The sequence below is a fragment of the Molossus molossus genome, unplaced genomic scaffold (assembly GCF_014108415.1).
Source record: "Molossus molossus isolate mMolMol1 unplaced genomic scaffold, mMolMol1.p scaffold_m16_p_9, whole genome shotgun sequence".
In the NCBI taxonomy this organism is placed as follows: Eukaryota; Metazoa; Chordata; class Mammalia; order Chiroptera; family Molossidae; genus Molossus; species Molossus molossus.
The window spans coordinates 107,018,087-107,035,633 of NW_023425403.1; the positions used below are offsets into that span (position 1 = coordinate 107,018,087).

The 17,547-nt window shown below is 44.5% G+C and overlaps 1 protein-coding gene across 2 annotated transcripts in view; it reads left to right on the forward strand.

Annotated features, from left to right (window-relative positions):
* The window catches only part of NBEA (neurobeachin), a 763,707-nt gene that overhangs the window by 480,533 nt on the left and 265,627 nt on the right, over positions 1–17,547 (forward strand). For both annotated transcript variants that reach the window (XM_036249654.1, XM_036249655.1), the window contains exon 39: positions 13,163–13,287. In XM_036249654.1, the coding sequence (XP_036105547.1) occupies positions 13,163–13,287 (125 nt within the window). The remainder of the gene's footprint in view (positions 1–13,162; positions 13,288–17,547) is intronic.

Here is a 17,547-nt window from a genome sequence, read left to right on the forward strand (position 1 = left end):
GCTGGGCAGGTGTTCGGTGAAGGTGAACGAGGCACAGCGTGCACGCGGCACTCTGCACGCTCAGCGGCTCTCTTCCTCCGAGCAGCCCGTCCGCTGGCAGAGCGGCCCGCGCCGCCCTGTGGGCACTGTGGGCGCCGCAGCCCCAGGTCCCCCCTGCGTGGGGGCTTGTGCAGGTGCGGGCCTGAGCCAGGACGCAGGCTGCCTGAGGACAGGAGCTTGTCCCGCCACCTGCTGGTGGCTTCATCGCGGGCTGACTGCTGGATCTCTCCTGTGCCTCCGTTTCTTCGTCTGTAACATGGGCATTGATTTCTCGGAGGGAGTCGATATGCCACGACCATGCCCAGAAGGTGCCTGCAACGCGGTGAGCTCTCCGCGGTGGGCCCTTCTTTAGTGTTGTTATTCCAGGAACTTACTCAGTCCGTGGGTTCAGTCACACCACAGTTGACATACCACCTAAGGCTCTTTGCCACTCGTGGTTCCTCTCCAGCGTGGGTCTGCAGGAAAGCTGGCTCCTTGAAACCGCGCAGGGCACCAGCGCGGAGACTCAGCGCAGGGCACGCTTCCTTGGCTCGTCCGTGGAAGGAGGGGAACACTGGCTGTTAAGACTTAGTCTGGAAGAGACTCTGCTCACATTGTGTTGGGAAGGAAAGTCGTAGACATGGCTGATCCAGAACAGACGGGAGTGCCGTCCCAGGTGTCCAGAGCAGAGGGCGCGACAGTTGGCACTGCCCGCCTGTCAGCTGGTACTCGTGTGTGTGTGCTCTCAGCCCACACAGAGCTCCTGTCCTCCCTGATCACCACCACTTCTTCAGCCAAGCAGATAACCAGCTCTCTCATTTCATGTCGGTCGCTAGCAGATATTTCTGTGTTCCATCGGATAGTTTTTTCTTACAAAAAAAACAAGTTAACCACTTAATAGTTCAGTCACGCTTGACCATGTAAATTCAGTTTCTCCCCTAGCGTAGGAAGGCGATTCGTTCCCGGGAGGGGGACGGGTCAGTACCTTTCAAGAAAATTGAGCACGTTTCCATGAACCTAGAATGCAAGTAACAATAATTTCATGTAGAAAAATTACGATTTCCTGAACTCTCTTCATGCTAAAATAACACCAACTTTCATTTAAGGAACACTACAGCAATAGTAACATTATGACACAACTTAACTGGGCATCTCCCCTTTATTAATGATTGGCTGTTCACCTGCTCTTCCCCAGCAGTTATACACTGCGCTTGAAAACCACACCATGAGCAAAACATGCACATGAACTCCTTGCTTCTATAATCCAGTCATGAAAGGCAAAAGCCAGGCTGTAAAGACATAGATGAGAGAGAGGGAGAGGGAGAGGGAGAGGGAAATGAACGGATGCTGTACACTCACCCTCCCAGCTGACACTATGGGAGGTAGGGTGTGTGATTATCCCAGCTGACACTATTGGACGTAGGGTGTGTGATTATAAAAGCTATAAAGCAGCAAATCTAAGCGGGGCCTCAGCACAGCTGGCCACCTGTGCACCTGCACAGGTGAGAGCCGGGCACCTGTGTTTGCTCAGGCAGCTCCCCGAGCACAGGAGGTTCCCCTTAGCCCCCCTATGGAAGGGTGCTTGCAACCCTAACTCTCAGAGCAACCAGAATACACTGACCTAAACAGGCACACCACAGAGGACATTTCATTATTTGTATTAATTTATTTTTGTTACAGATGGTTCTCCTTTTTTCCCCATTGACACCCCGTCTCCTTATCCCCCCCTCGCCCCGTTCCCAGCTTTGTTGTCTATGTCCATTGGTTATGCGTACATGCATATAAATTCTCACAGAGTACATTTTTTAAAAGTACATTTAAAAAATTTTTTTGATTGATTTTAGAGAGAGAGAAAGGGAGAGGGAGAGCTAGATGGAAACATTGATGAGCGAGAACATCACTTGTCTGGAGCTCGGTGGCTCGGCCTGGTCCATGGATGAGGGGAGCATATTCCCACGCGCTCTGGGTAATGCCGGTGCCCGAGTGTCACATACAAACGCAGATTTCAGAAATGCAGGGGAAAAAGTACTGGTCCCGTGACCAGGGATCCGACAGGGAAATACTTCTCAGTATTTGGGAGAGGCTTACAAACGTAATTGTGAAAATACAGTGGAAAAGGTGTTTTCAAAAAAGAAACTGGCCCTGGCCGGTTTGGCGCAGCGGTTGGAGCGTCGGCCTGCGGTACGGAGAGACCCGGGTTCGGTTCCCGCTAAGGGCAAGTACCTCGGTTGCAGTTTGTCCCCGGCCCTGGTTGGTCGTGCGGGTGGTGACCACTCGATGTGTCCCTTTCATGTCAATGTTTCTCTCTCTCTCTTTCTCTCTCTCTCTCTCTCTCTCTCTTCCTCTCTCTCCCTCCCGCTCTATCTGAACAAAAAATGGAAAAATGTCCTCGGGTGAAGATTAAAAAAAAAAAGAAACCGTTGTGAGTGGAAAAACAGTGCCCCCCGAAATGGAAGGAGGAGGCGCACGGAGTGCAGAGCAGCAACTGGAGGGGCCGCTGACCTCGGTGCCCGCGGCTGGCCGCCTGGTGCCCATGGCCGGGCCGGGCGCCCGCCCCCCAGGAGGCCGCGGCCTGTCTGCACCCTTCCCAGACAGGAAAGAAGGGTGAGAAGCCTAGAAATCCTGCCGCATCGCAGTGGGTTTGGAAGGAGGGCACAGGACGTGCGCTGCAGAGTTTGGGAAGTTCAGAGGCAGCATGCCCACCGCAGTCTAGGGGATGGTGCCCACGGCACTGGCCCACTGCTTGGGGACGACAGTAATTTTAAAGATGATGGAAGAAAGCAAACTCCTAGTGCCTGTTATGTCGTTGATACTCAGCTCTGCTGTCTTTCAAACAGCAAGACAAGCTGGTCTAGAAGGGACAGGAGAGCCCGGGGGTGTGCTCCGTGGTTAGGGGTCCACCCTGCACCAAGAGGTCGCCGGTTGGATTCCTGGGCAGGGCACATGCCCAGGTTGTGGGCCTGCTCCCCAGTGGGGGGCGTGCAGGAGGCGGCCAATCGATGTTCTCTCTCATCAATGTTTCTCTCTCTCTTCCTCTCACTCAAATTTTTTTGAGAAAAAAAAAATAGAAGGAACAGAAGAGTTTGCCTGTTTAAATATTGAAAACCCAAATATGATCAAAGACTGACTCTTAGCAATCTAGGGTAATTTACTCAGAGATAAATAGGAAAAGTACTAGAACAAATATCCAAACACTCCCAAACACTATTACCACCCCCAACAAAAAGGGAGGGATAGATTTTGCATTTTAGAAACGATACATGAATATTTGTCTTTGTTATTTGTACTTAAATTTAATTTTGTATTATGAACCAAGAAGTGTATTTTTTATTTGACTTTACATGAGGACTTTTTTCAGTCCACAAGGTAAAGGAGAGGCCATTTAAAATAGGACAAAACACAGAAAAGACATTTGAAATAAAGAGGATATTGGTAGATTTTGACATTAACAATAGTGATTTTATTTTTAAGTAGACAGGACATCTGAGGTGTTTCGAGTTTGGGAGTCTTACAAATAAAGCTGCTGGAAACATCTGTGTGCATGTTTCTCTGCAAACATGGCTTTCGTCTTCATGGTGTACATGCCCCTGCATAGAGTCACTGGGTCAAGTGGTAATTCCATGGTTCGTTTTCTAAGAAACTGCAGTTGTTTTCCAGAGCGACTGTACTATTTACATTTCACCAGCAATGAGAGGCGTGTCCCATTTCTCCACGTCCCGGAGAGCATCTGTGCTGCTGCTGTCTTTATTGTGGCAATTCCAATAAGAAGTGTGATGGTATCTCACCATGGTGTTGTGGCTTTTTTTGGTACGTGCCCCTAGCGGGAACCGATCCCGGGACTCTCTGGTCCGCAGGCTGACGCTCCAACTGCTGAGCCAAACCGGCCAGGGCCTCGTCGTGGTTTTAACTTGCCCGTCCCTAACGCCTAGTGCTGTTGAACATCTGTCCATCTGGATACTTGTCCTCTTTGTATCTTCTTCAATGAAATGCCTCTTCGTATCTTCTGCCTGTGTTCTCGTTGTATACTTTGCTTTTTTAATATTGAGTTTGAGAATCCACATATTCTAGAATACTAGTCCTTTAGATGTATGCTTTGCAAATGTTTTCCTCTACTCTTTTCATACTCTTACGATGTTAATCTTTACAGGAAGTATTTTTAATTTCCCTGAAGTCCGGTTGTCATTTTCCCTTCTGACGGCTTGTGCTTGTGGTGTCCAGTCTAAGAACTCTGTACCCAGCCCTGTCTCCCCAATTTTCCTTTATTTTACTATAATTAAAGTACTTTTAGAATTATTTTTCGGATCCATTTTTAGTTAATTTTTGTATATGGTGTGAGATTTAGGGCAGGGTGTTTGTTGGGTTTTGCCTGTGATGTTCACTTGCTCCAGCACAGTTGACGGGAACGCCCTTTGTCCTGCCGGATTAGCTTTCCCCTGTCAGAGCCAGTGGGTCACCTCTGGGTGGGCCTGCTTCTCAGTTCTCGCTGTTTCGTTCACCTTCGTGTCTGTCCCTAGCCCATCACACCGTCTTATTGCTGGAAATTACAAGTCTTGCAATCAGGTAGACTGATTCTTCCCACATTTTCCTTCTATAAATTTGAGGAGAGTCTTGTTTGTATTTCCTGAAACTCTTGCTGGAATTGATAGGAATTATATTAAACCTGTGTATCAATTTGGGGACAACTGATGTCTTGACTACATTTCATCTTCGAATCCATGAAGGTGGTGTGCCTTTCTATTTCGTGTAGATATTTTATTTCTTTTAATAGTATTGTATAGTTTTCATTACACATATTTTGGACATGTTTTCTTAGATTTATAATGAAGTGTTTATATTTTTTAGTAATTTAACATTGTATTTTTATTTCTGTTTCCATGTGTTCATTGTTAGCATGTAGAAACACACTGGATATTTACATGTTTTTCTCATGTCCTGTGACCTTGCTCATTCCATCATTAGTTCTAGGAGTTTTTGATAGATTTTTGTGATTTTCTACATAGACAATCATGTCATCTGCAAATAGGGTCATTTTTATTTCTCTCTTTCCTGTCTGTATTCCTTTTGTTCGCTCCCTCTCTCTCTGTCTCTCTCTCAACTCCCGGACCTGGCGTAGACGTTTGGGCGCCACATTGGGGAGAGTCCCGGGCAGGCGGTGGCCTCTCCCCGTTCCCCTCTGAGTGTGATTATAGCTCTGCGCTTGCAGGGGCTTTTCTGTGGTCGCGGAAGTTGCCTTCATTCCCTTCTGTCCTTTTCTCTGAAGATTTTCTTTTTTTTTTTATCATGAATGGCTTTGGAATCTTGTCAGATTTTTTTTCATATTGAATAATATGATTATATGTTTTTTCATCTTTACCTGTCAATATGGTAGATGATAGTGATTAATTTTCAAATACTGAACCATCTTTCCATCTCTCAAATAAACTACACTTTGTCGTCATGTAAAACTTTTATTATACATCCCTGTATTCTATTTGCCAAAAGTTTGTTACGGACTTTTGTGCCTCTTTATTAGGGATATTAGTCTATAGATTTTCCCTTTGTACTGTCTTTTTTTTTTTTTTTTTTTTATCCTCACCCGAGGACATTTTTCCATTTTTTGTTCAGGTAGATTGGGGGGGGGGGGGAGAGGAACAGAGAGAGAAAGAGAAACATCGATGTGAAAGGTGCACATCGAGTGGCTGCCACCCGCACGACCGACCAGGGCCGGGGACAAACTGCAACCGAGGTACGTGCCCTTAGCGGGAACCGAACCCGGGTCTCTCCGGACCGCAGGCCGACGCTCTAACCGCTGAGCCAAACCGGCCAGGGCTGTACTGTCTTTAATTTTTTATTGATTTCCTCCTATTTTCTAGAAGAAATCATGTATAATTGGGATGAATTCTTCTTTAAATGTTCGATAGAATTTTAAAACTTCTGGACCTGGAGTTGTTTTTTATGGTGGGGGGGGGGTGGAGTTTTAATAATATTTTAAATCCTCTTAAAAGTTATATTTTCTATTTCACGGTGAGTGAGTCGGGAGCGTGTGCTCGAGGAGCCGTCTGGTTCCCCCCGCTGCCGCCGGATTCACGGTGCGGGGCCTGTGCCCCTCCGCACGCGCCCCGGGCTTTGGGCCGCAGCGCACTCGCCTCACTCCTGATGTTGGCCAGCTGTGTCCTCGCGCTCCTTCCGCAGCGTCGTCGAATTTCCGCAGCACCAGCTCTTTGTTTTACCGATTTTCTTTATTGTTTTCTATTTTCAATTTCACTGATTTCTACTATTACTTCCTACTTTCTGCCCACAGATTCTGATATATTTTCTCGTGTTTTTCCTTCAGTTCACGTATTGTTTTTTCCTTTGAGAATTATTTTATGACTCATGGTTCATTTAGAAGTTTGTTGCTTTAATTTCCAATTGTTTGGAGATTTTCCTTTTGTCTATTACTGATTTCCGTTTTATTCCATTTTTGGAGGAGAGTACACTGTATAATTTAAATTCTTTAAACGTTGTTAGATTTGTATTATGGTCCAGGATATGCTTTGTCTTGGTTTGGTTTATGTTTCATAGGCAATTAAGAATGCTATGTATTCTGCTATTGTTGGTTGGAGTGTTCTAAAAATGTGGCATCATTGTGTTGTGTCCTTCTATCTTCTTGCCAATTTTTTCTAGGTGTGAGATATATATATATAATTGTATATTTGTCTGTTTCTCCTTTTGGTTCTATCAGTTTTTGCTTGACATATCTCATAGCTCTGTTGTTTGGTGCATACTCATTTGGGATTGGTATCTTCTCGATATATTGACCTTTCTGTCATTAGATAAAGTGTTTCTTTGTCATTAGTAATTTTATTTGTTCTGATGTATATGTTTGCTTGAGAGTAACATAGCAACTCTTGCTTTCCTTTGATTAATGTTTGAATGATATATTTATTTTATTCTTCTACTTTCAACCTGCCTGTATTGTTATATTTATAGAGGATTTATTGTAGAAAGTATTCTTTCTTTTTTGTTTGTTCTCCCTTTTATTTTGTTTCTGTGTTGTATTTGCTTGCCTTTCGGTGGGTTACTTGAACATTTTTTAGAATTCCATTTTGATTGAGCCATTATGATTTTTTTGTTTGTTTTGTTTTTTCTTAGCATTGTAATGTGATTTCCTTTTCTTGTGTGTCTGAATGACATTCCCTTGTACGTGTACGTATGTGTGTGTAGATAAAGAAGAGGTGGTATATATATACATGAATGATGCTGTTGCACATGGGGTGCTTGTATCTTTTTGAGTTAGCGTTTTCCTTTTCTTCAGATAAATGCCCAGAGTGGAGTTGCTGGACCATATGCTAGTTCTGTGTTCCAGGAATCTTTGTTCTGTTTTCAGTAGTGGTTGTACCAGTTTACATTTCCACCCACAGTGTGCAAGGGCTCCTTTTTCTTCACATCCTCACCACCACTTGTTATTTCTTGTCTTTTTTTATAATAACTATTATAATTTGTGTGAGGTGACATCGCATGGTGGTTTTGATGTGCATTTCTGATATTAATGATATTGTGCACCTTTTCATGTACCTGTTGGCCATCTATACATTTTTTATTCAGATAGTCTACTCATTTTTTTTATCCTCACCCGAGTTTGCATTTATCTTCAGATAGAGCGGGAGGGAGAGAGGGAGGAAGAGAGAGAGAGAAATATTGAGTGGCTGCCACCCACACAACCCAACCAGGGCCGGGGACAAACTGCAACCGAGGTACGTGCCCTCAGCGGGAACCGAACCCGGGTCTCTCTGGACCACGGGCCGACACTCTAACTGCTGAGCCAAACCGGCCAGGGCAGTCTGCTCATTTTTTGATCAGGTTGTTTGACATCTTTTATTTGTTTGTTTTGCTATTTTTTTATGACTTTTTTAATGCTCATCCAAGGATATGTTTTTTATTTTAGAGAGAGGAAGGAAGAGAGAGAGAGATCAGTGTGAGAGTGAAACATTGATTGGTTGCCTCTCATATGCACCCCAACCCGAGACTGAACCCAAACCTAGGCATGTGCCCTGATCACTAATCGAACCGGTGACCTTTCAGTGTATGGGGTGACTCTCCAACCAGCTGAGCCAGAGCAAGTTTTATGAGTTTTTTTTTTTTTTTTTAATATATTTTGGATGTTTACATCTTGTCTGATATATTTGTACATATTTTCTCTCATTTAGTCAGACGCCTCTTCCTTTTTTTTTTTTTTTTGGATGTCTTCCTTTGCTGTGCAGAAGCTTTTTAGTTAGATGTAGGCCCACTTGTTTATTTTTTGCTTTTGTTGCCTGTGCTTTTGATGTCAAATCCAAAAAGTGATTATAAGACCAATGTCAAGGAGCTTACCGCCTAGTGTTTCTTCTAGGAGCTCTATTGTTTCAGGTTATATTCAAGTCTTGATCCTTTTTGAGTTGTTTTTGTGTGTATGGTATAAGATAGCAATCTAGGTTTGTTCTTGTATGTGTGATTGTCCAGTCTTTCTGACACTGTTTATTGCAGAGACTGTCCTGTCCCCGCTGTGTGTTCCTGGCTCCTTCGTCATAAATGGACGGACCACGTGTGTGTGGGTTTATTTCTGGGCTCTCATCCTGTCCCATGGGTCTCTGAGTCTGTTTCTGCGCTAATACTGTACTCTTTTGATTGCTGTAGCTTTGTGATATAATTTGGATTAGGCAATGTGATGTTTCCTGCTTTGATCTTCTTTCTCAAGACTGCTTTGGCTACTTGGGTCTTTTGTCATTCCATCATATGTTAGAGTTGCTTATTCTATTTGTGTGAAAATGCCCCTGTAATTTTGACAGAGATTGCATTGACTCTGTAGATTGCTTGGGGCGGTGTGGACATTTTAACAATATCCGTTCTCCCAGCCCATGAGCATGGGATGGCTCCCCACTTCTTTGTGTCTTCTTCCACTTCTTTCATCGCTGTCTTACAGTTCTCATGGTGCAGGCACTTTACCTCCTTGGTTAAATGTATTCCTAGGTAGAGTACAGGTTTCCCACGTTTTCTGGAAGCAGAATGTTTCTGTGAAACTTGTCTTAAGGTAAATGGTATAAAACAAAAGAGTATCTCCTGCTTTTCAAAAGATTGCCTTATGCCACTCACTTTGACAGAGGGCCACATTATTACCTGCCTTCATCAACCAAAAGAAATCCAAAGAGGATTTTGCTCTCATGGGAAAAGCCATTACCACACTAGTGTAGGTCTTTTATGAAAACTAAGAGGCTTAACACAACCTTTCAGAAATTGAAGATCCCCATGTTGGTTTTGATGCAATTATAAATGGGATTGTTTTCTTAGTTTCTCTTTCTGATAGTTCGTTAACTATATTTTTCATATGTCTCTTTGTATAGTTTTTTTAGTGGTTGCTCTAATTATTACATTATATATTACATAGCTTATCACAGTCTGTGGGTGGTCGTTTTACCGATTCAAGTGAAGTATAGAAAATGTACCTTACTTTACATCCCATTAGCCTCCCCCATTTATATTTGTCCCCTAAAACATCAGTGTTACACCTTTGGCTTCTACAGTAAAACCTAAGTCAGAAAACTCAAGAGGAAAATGAAAGCTTATTATATTTACTTATATTTTGCTTATTGTGTTCTTTCTTCCACCTGCTGTTCCAGTGTTCTTTCTTTTATTGCTCCCCTTATGTTTGTAGGACTGTCTTTAGCCATTCTTAATATGTTTTTTATTGATTTCTTTTAGAGAGAGAGGAAGGGATGGGGGAGAGAGAGAGAAACATCGATGGGAGAGGGAGAGAGATCAGCATCGATTGGCTGCCTCCTGCACACCTCCTGTGGGGGAGCGAGCCCACAGCCCAGGCATGTGCCCTGACCAGGAATCTAACCTGGGACCTCTCAGTCCATGGGACACGCTCAGTCCATTGAGCCTGCAGACTAGCTCTGATGGCACCGAGTACTTTCTTTTTCTTTATCTGAAAGTGTCTTCGCGTCTCCTGTATTTCTGAAGGAGACCTTCCCTGGTTGCATTCTTCCAGGTGACATTTTTTTCTTTCAGCACAGAACGGATATTTTGTCGCCTCCTTTGGCCCCCAAAGCCTTCATTGTGACATGTCCTGTCATTCTAATTGTTTTACCTCTATAAGTGAAGTGTCATTTTTCTTTGTTTTTCATTTTTTAGGTTTTTCTTTGTCCTTAGTTTTCAGAAGTTTAATTAGGACGTCAATCTGGCGTGAATTTCTTTGCGTTTATTACGTTTGGAGTTGTCAAATTCTTAAATCTGTACATGTATGGTGTGGGGGTTTGTTTGTTTTCCGGTGAGTTTGGGAAGCATTCTGCCATTATTTTTTGAGGGGCTGTTTCAGCCCCCGCTGGTTCTCACCTCCTTCCAGGATCCCGCGGCCCAGGTGTCACCTGTCACGACCCACCTGTGCCCACGAGGCTCTGCTCAGTTGTTTTTATTTATGTTTGGTCTGTGTTCTCTGTCTCGTTCAGACTGGTTAGTGTCTGTTTTCTGCTTTCTGTTGACGGAGCCTTCTTGGTCCCTTCACGTGCGGGTGAGCCCTCTCCTGAGCTTGTGCTTTGCTTATTGTAGGTGTCATCTGTAACATTTCCGTTTGCTACTTCTTCTTCTACATCTTTTGAGTTTTTTCAGAAACTTTCAGGTTTTTTTGCTGACTCTGTTTTTTTTCAATTGTTTCAAGCAGGTTCATAATTGCTCATGAAGTGTTTTTCTTGTGGCTAGTTTCAAGTTCTTGTCAGGAAATCTAATTCCTGTCACCTGCCATTGGCACCCCTTGGTGGCCCCTCTGTGCTCTCTGAGATCTCTGCATTGTTCGCAGAAGGAGCTCGAGATCGAATCCCAGATGTCTTCCGAGACGCTGTAGCTCTCGAGACCTGCCTCTCGGTCGGCTTCCTGTGCGGTGGTCCCCAGGGCCCGGGGTTACCCCTCTTCATTGCCAAGTGGAGGTGGAAATTGAGGGTTCCCACTCCCCGCCTTCGACTTCCAATGGGCGGCCCCGCCTGACTCCTGGGGGGGCAGTTCCCTCTTCAGTTCCCTCCAGAGGGGTGGCCCCACGCTGCTGGTCAGTGGTGGACGTCCTGCCTCTGTCGCCTCTGACAACCACCGGTGGGCAGGGAGGGCCTCCCCACTGTAATGGGGGTGAATTCAGCGGTCCACATGGTCTCACTGAGCTTGGGGGTACCTGTCTGGTTGCCTCTGATATCATGGGCTTCACAGGAGGCCTCCCAGTTGTCTCTGCTGGTGTGGGCAGGGTGGGTGCAGTCTCCCTGGCGTTTGGCCAGAGCACAGAAGTTGTTGTCTGAACCTTCTGCGTCTCCCCAGGCCCTTTGGCTAGTGAAAGAGGCTTTTGTTGGGGGGCTCTTTTTTTTTCTTTCTTTTGTCTGCACCCGATGGCTAATTGGTTGTTGACCTTTTTGCCTCAAGGTCTAGGATATATGAGATGAAAAGAGAGCCCAGGGAACTCAGAGCTGTGTTGTCCCTCAGGCCCCGAGGTCCTTAGCCAGCCACTTACGGTGTTTATATGTAAGGTCCAGCGTTTTGTATGTAATGTCCGCTGTCTTGTATGTAATGTCCAGCGTCTTGTATGTAATGTCCGCTGTCTTATATGTAATGTCCAATGTTTTATGTGTAACATCCAAACTTTTTCTGTTGTACTCAGTGGGAGGAATAGAGAAAAGTATGTCTATGGCTAGAAATTTGGGAAAACGGTCTCTCCTAGTAAATTCAGTTACTTAATTTTAACATACACATAAGGAAATTCTGTACAGCAAGATTTTAGCCTGGTTTTTCTTAAACCACTAGGATAAGTCTGTATTTATAAAGATAGAAATCATGCTATTTTAAATTAATAACAGAGTTGCACTACTTGTAACAATTATTCATCAGGAAATCCTTATTTTGACAAAAATTGAGTTATAATGATGTTTAGAAAAACAAGTATATTAAAATATACTACAAGTGCTTATAATTTTAATGTTCTTACATTATGTTTTTACAATGAAGTTATAGAAACAAAATTATATAGTTATAAAATCTGGAATGCTTTTCAAATCACTATACATATCTTTAGATTTTCAAAGTAAAAAAAATTTTTTTAATTAACTCATTAACTATGTATCAAAACGTATGTGTCAGCCATTGCGCTGGAGATATAACGATGAGCAAAACATACCCAGTCCCTGCCTTAATCACACATAATGTTCTCTGTGATTGTGAAACCCTGGCCTCTACAAAAGCAGTGGGTATGTTTTATAAATACCACTGCTCAGGAAAGTTGGAAAATTGTCTTTGGCTCTATCATTCCAAATATTATATAGAGGAAAACAGAATTCTGAACAGTGGCATTTATCACCAATTTTTATTGAAATTAAATTGAAAAAAATGATATCATGAAATGTTTTGTTGATATACAATGAACATACTTCGGTGGTTTCTGACATATCAGATGGATTCTTAATATGGGTTTAGAGGGTAAGACAGTTTAGACCATGTTATCCAATGAGGGCCATGATTGTTAATGGTTTATACACGCTGAAAGCTGTAAAATCGTCCAAGGGCTCTGTTAGCATTGGAATAATAATTTACCAGGACAATTACCACATACTGGAATTTTCGCAGCCCTAATTCAGTATTATTAATAATGGATAAAATTGCACTTTTCTCAGGTTGCTGTGGGCAGCAGGGAATTATTTCAATGAATATTTCAGCACATTATTTTAATCATTGTTCCACCAAATCCAATTGGGCGATATTTTATAGTTCTTAATTCAGTCTGCGAAGAAACCAGGTCATTAAATTGCGCGCTGTTTGTATTGGGGTCTAGCCTGTGATTTACAAGCCTTGTTAAAAACAGTGTAAAAGAATGCGAACCCATGGATACTTGTAATTGGACGCTACGTTTGTTACTAACCTCCCTGTGATTAATGTGTTTTAGTAGAAGGAAGAACATTAAAGAGGAAACAGCTGAGTGTTGTGATGCTTAAATCAGAGAATATTACTGTTTGTTCATTTGTAAACATATGTATACAAACACAATTATAAACCATAAATTCCTCAAAATTATCTTAATTGCCAAGTGAGACCAAAGAATGATTTCATTTTATAGACAGAATGCATCCCTGGTATACACTGTCAGTAATGGTGACGGCTGTCCCTGTTTTCCTGTGATTAGCCAGCTGCACGACTTCTGGCGCCTGGATTACTGGGAAGACGACCTGCGCCGGAGACGGCGGTTCGTGCGGAACGCCTTCGGCTGCACGCACGCCGAGGCCTTGCTCCGAGCGGCCGTGGAGTACGGTGAGTGCCCGCAGGGCTGCGGGGCGTGTGCTGGGCCCCTGCACTTACCCCCGGGGAGGTCACCGCTGCGCCCTCGGCACCCCCTGGGGAGGTCACCGCTGGCTCTGCTGCGCCCTTCGGGATCTCTCGGGGAGATCGCCGCTGCTCTCTGGGGTGCCCTCGGCACCCCGCGGGGAGGTCACCACTGCGCTCTGCTGCGCCCTTCGGGATCTCCCGGGGAGGTCACCACTGCGCTCTGCCGCGCCCTCGGCACCCCCTGGGGAGGTCAGCGCTGTGCTCTGCTGCGCCCTCGGCACCCGCGGGGAGGTCACCACTGCGCTCTGCTGCGCCCTCGGCACCCCCCGGGGAGGTCACCACTGCGCTCTGCTGCGCCCTCGGCACCCCCCGGGGAGGTCACCACTGCGCTCTGCTGTGTCCTCGGCACCCCGCGGGGAGGTCACCACTGCGCTCTGCTGCGCCCCTCGGGATCTCCCGGGGAGGTCACCACTGCGCTCTGCTGCGCCCTTCGGGATCTCCCGGGGAGGTCACCACTGCGCTCTGCTGCGCCCTTTGGGATCTCCCGGGGAGGTCACCACTGCGCTCTGCTGTGCCCCTCGGGATCTCCCGGGGAGGTCACCACTGCGCTCTGCTGCGCCCTTTGGGATCTCCCGGGGAGGTCACCACTGCGCTCTGCTGCGCCCTCGGCACCCCCCGGGGAGGTCACCACTGCGCTCTGCTGCGCCCCTCGGGATCTCCCGGGGAGGTCACCACTGCGCTCTGCTGCGCCCTTCGGGATCTCCCGGGGAGGTCACCACTGCGCTCTGCTGCGCCCCTCGGGATCTCCCGGGGAGGTCACCACTGCGCTCTGCTGCGCCCCTCGGGATCTCCCGGGGAGGTCACCACTGGCTCTGCTGTGCCCCTCGGGATCTCCCGGGGAGGTCACCGCTGCGCTCTGCTGCGCCCCTCGGGATCTCCCGGGGAGGTCACCACTGGCTCTGCTGTGCCCCTCGGGATCTCCCGGGGAGGTCACCGCTGCGCTCTGCTGCGCCCTCGGCACCCCGCGGGGAGGTCACCGCTGCGCTCTGCTGCGCCCTCGGCACCCCGCGGGGAGGTCACCGCTGCGCTCTGCTGCGCCCTCGGCACCCCCCGGGGAGGTCAGCGCTGCGCTCTGCCGAGCCCTCGGCACCCCCCGGGGAGGTCACCACTGCGCTCTGCTGTGCCCTCGGCACCCCCCGGGGAGGTCACCACTGGCTCTGCTGCGCCCTCGGCACCCCCCGGGGAGGTCACCACTGCGCTCTGCTGCGCCCTTCGGGATCTCTCGGGGAGGTCGCCGCTGCTCTCTGGGGTGCCCTTGGGCAGCGGGCAGGCCGCACTCAGGACCCAGTTCCCCTTGGTTGTGTTTGAGATCCTCCAACCTCCTTCTACGTAGTTCTTACCCCGCATCCCTCTCATCAGCCGACACAGAAAATAACCAGCTGCTGCTTCAGTGTCTTTCAAACCTCGGTGACCAGGACCCGGGGTGAAAGAAACAATATACTGTTGGTGATCATGTACTCAGACTTACATATGTCTTACCAATATTTGTACACGCATAATGTATACTATGTAAATACACATATATACACGAAATATGTGTACACATGTATACTATGTATATATAGATAGATATGTACATCCTTGTATTTAAATGAAACAAATGTCTTATTAATAATCTTATTACATAGCATTCTCTATTTTAATCCTATTCTATTCTAATCTTTTTAGTAAAAATAAAATAAATCCTGCTACAAATATGCTCATTTAAGCCCCAATCCTCCAGTGGGTTGAAAATAAAGTTTCAGAAAGATTATCCTACATTAAAGGTATATCGACTATCACATTATCATAGAACCGTACCCTAAATTGTCCTTTACAAATAAATAGTACAGTAAATGGTAAATCTCAAAAATAATATTGTAATTTAATAAAAATGCTAGTACCTTTGTTCTGGCTGGTATGGCTCAGATGGCTGGGGCATAGTCCCTTGCACCAGGGGTGACAGGTTCGGTTCCAGGTCAGGCACATAGCCAGGTTGCAGGTTTGAGTCCCAGCCAGGGCATGTGTGGTAGGCAACCCATCGGTAATTCTCTCTGACAGCAATGTTTCTTTCTCTCTCTCTCTTCTTCCATTTATCTCTCTAAGGTAAAAAAAAAAAAAAAATGCTACTACTTTTGATAGCTGTCCACCAAAATGTACTCATAGGAGTATTTTGCTTATTTACACATTTTTAAACAAGTTTAGTTTGATCAAATCAGCATTTTATAAACAAGATATACTTGGAAATAACATTAATAAATACTGTCCATATATTTTTATTACTAACTAGTCTTGTCCTTGAAATTACTCGTGTTTTTACCCTGGCTGGCTTGTCTCAGCAGTTATAGCGTTGGCCTGTGGACTGAAGTGTTATGGGTTCAATTCCCAATGAAGGGCACATAGCTGAGTTGCAGGTTTGATCTCCAGCCACAGTCTGGGTCAATGTGTCTCTCTCACATCAATATTTGTCTCTATCTCTCTCTCTCTTTCCCTCTCTCCCTCCCTCTCTCTCTCTCTCCCTCCCTTCCATGGGTGAGGACTAACAACAACAACAAAAAAAAATTACTTGTTTTTTTATCTTAATTTTCATTCATTTAAGAGTAATAAGTGAGCCATTTGTTTTACAATTTACCATAGTTTATAACCTATAATAATAACATTCATATTCCTGATGGATTAAATGGAGAAAATATTCAATTCTAGGAAAAGGAAAATGTACAAAGCTTTTAAAATGTGTTGCACAAATAGTATGTGAATTGATATAATTTAGTAAGGCTCAAAATATAACTAGATAAACACATGAAGATTTCATATGGAACTATTATACCTAAGATAGTAACTTTATACTATAAAAGTAACTGCAGGAAACAGTGTACTAGAAAAAATTATAGTTGACCTGTACCATAGGGGATTTCTTTAATGAACTCCAAACATTACCATACTAAACAAAAATGGCAATAAATAAGTACATATCAGTAATCACCTTAAATGTAAATGGATTAACTGCTCCCATAAAAAGACACAGAGTAGCTGATTGGATAAGAAAGCATGACTCATCTATATGTTGTTTACAAGAGACCCACCTCACAACAAAAGACTCACATAGGTTGAAAGTGAAGGGATGGAAAAAAATCTTCCAAGCAAACGGAAAGGAAAAAAAAGCTGGGGTAGCAATACTCATATCTGATCATATAGATTTCAAATGAAGGCCATAACTAGAGACAAAGAAGGTAACTACATAATATTGAAAGGATCTATCCAACAGGAAAATATAACCTTGATAAACATATATGCACCCAATGTAGGAGCACCAAAATATATTAAAAATCTAGTGGAGGACTTCAAAGGAGAAATCGATAGCAATACAGTCATAGCAGGGGACTTCAACACCCTGCTGACATCACTGGATAGATTCTGTAGACAAAAAAATTAGCAAGGAAACAGAGATTCTAAATGAAGCACTAGACTAAATGGATTTAATAGATATCTACAGAGAATTGCACCCCAAAACTACAGAATTCACATTCTTCTCAAGTGCACATGGGACATTTTCAAAGACAGACCACATGTTAGGGTAGAAACTAAGTCTCTAGAAGTTCAAGAAGACAAAAATCATATCAAGCTTCTTCTCAGATCACAATGGCATGAAACTAGAAATCAATTGCAAGAAGAACATACAAAGACATTTGAACCATGGAGACTAAATAGCATGTTATTAAACAAAGAATGGGTTACTGAGGAGATCAAGGAAGAAATTAAAAACTTCCTGGAAACCAATGAAAATGAAGACACAACAACACAAAATCTATGGGATGCAGTGAAAGCACTTGTGAGAGGGAAATTCATAGCACTATAGGCCTACCTCAAAAATCAAGAAAAATCTCTAATAGACTATCTAACCTCACAACTTAAAGAACTAGAGAGCAAACAAAAAGAAAACCCCAGAGCAAGTAGAAGGAAGGAAATAGTAAAGATCAGAGCAGAAATAAACAACATAGAGTCCAAAAAAACAATTTACAGGATCAATGAAACAAAGAACTGGTTTTTCGAAAAGATAAACAAGATTGATGGACCCTTAGCTAGACTCACCAAGAAACAAAGAGAACCCAAATACACAAAATCAGAAATGAAGGAGAAGTAACAACTGACACCACAGAAATACAAAAGATCGTTAACAACTACTATGAACAATTATATGGCAACAAA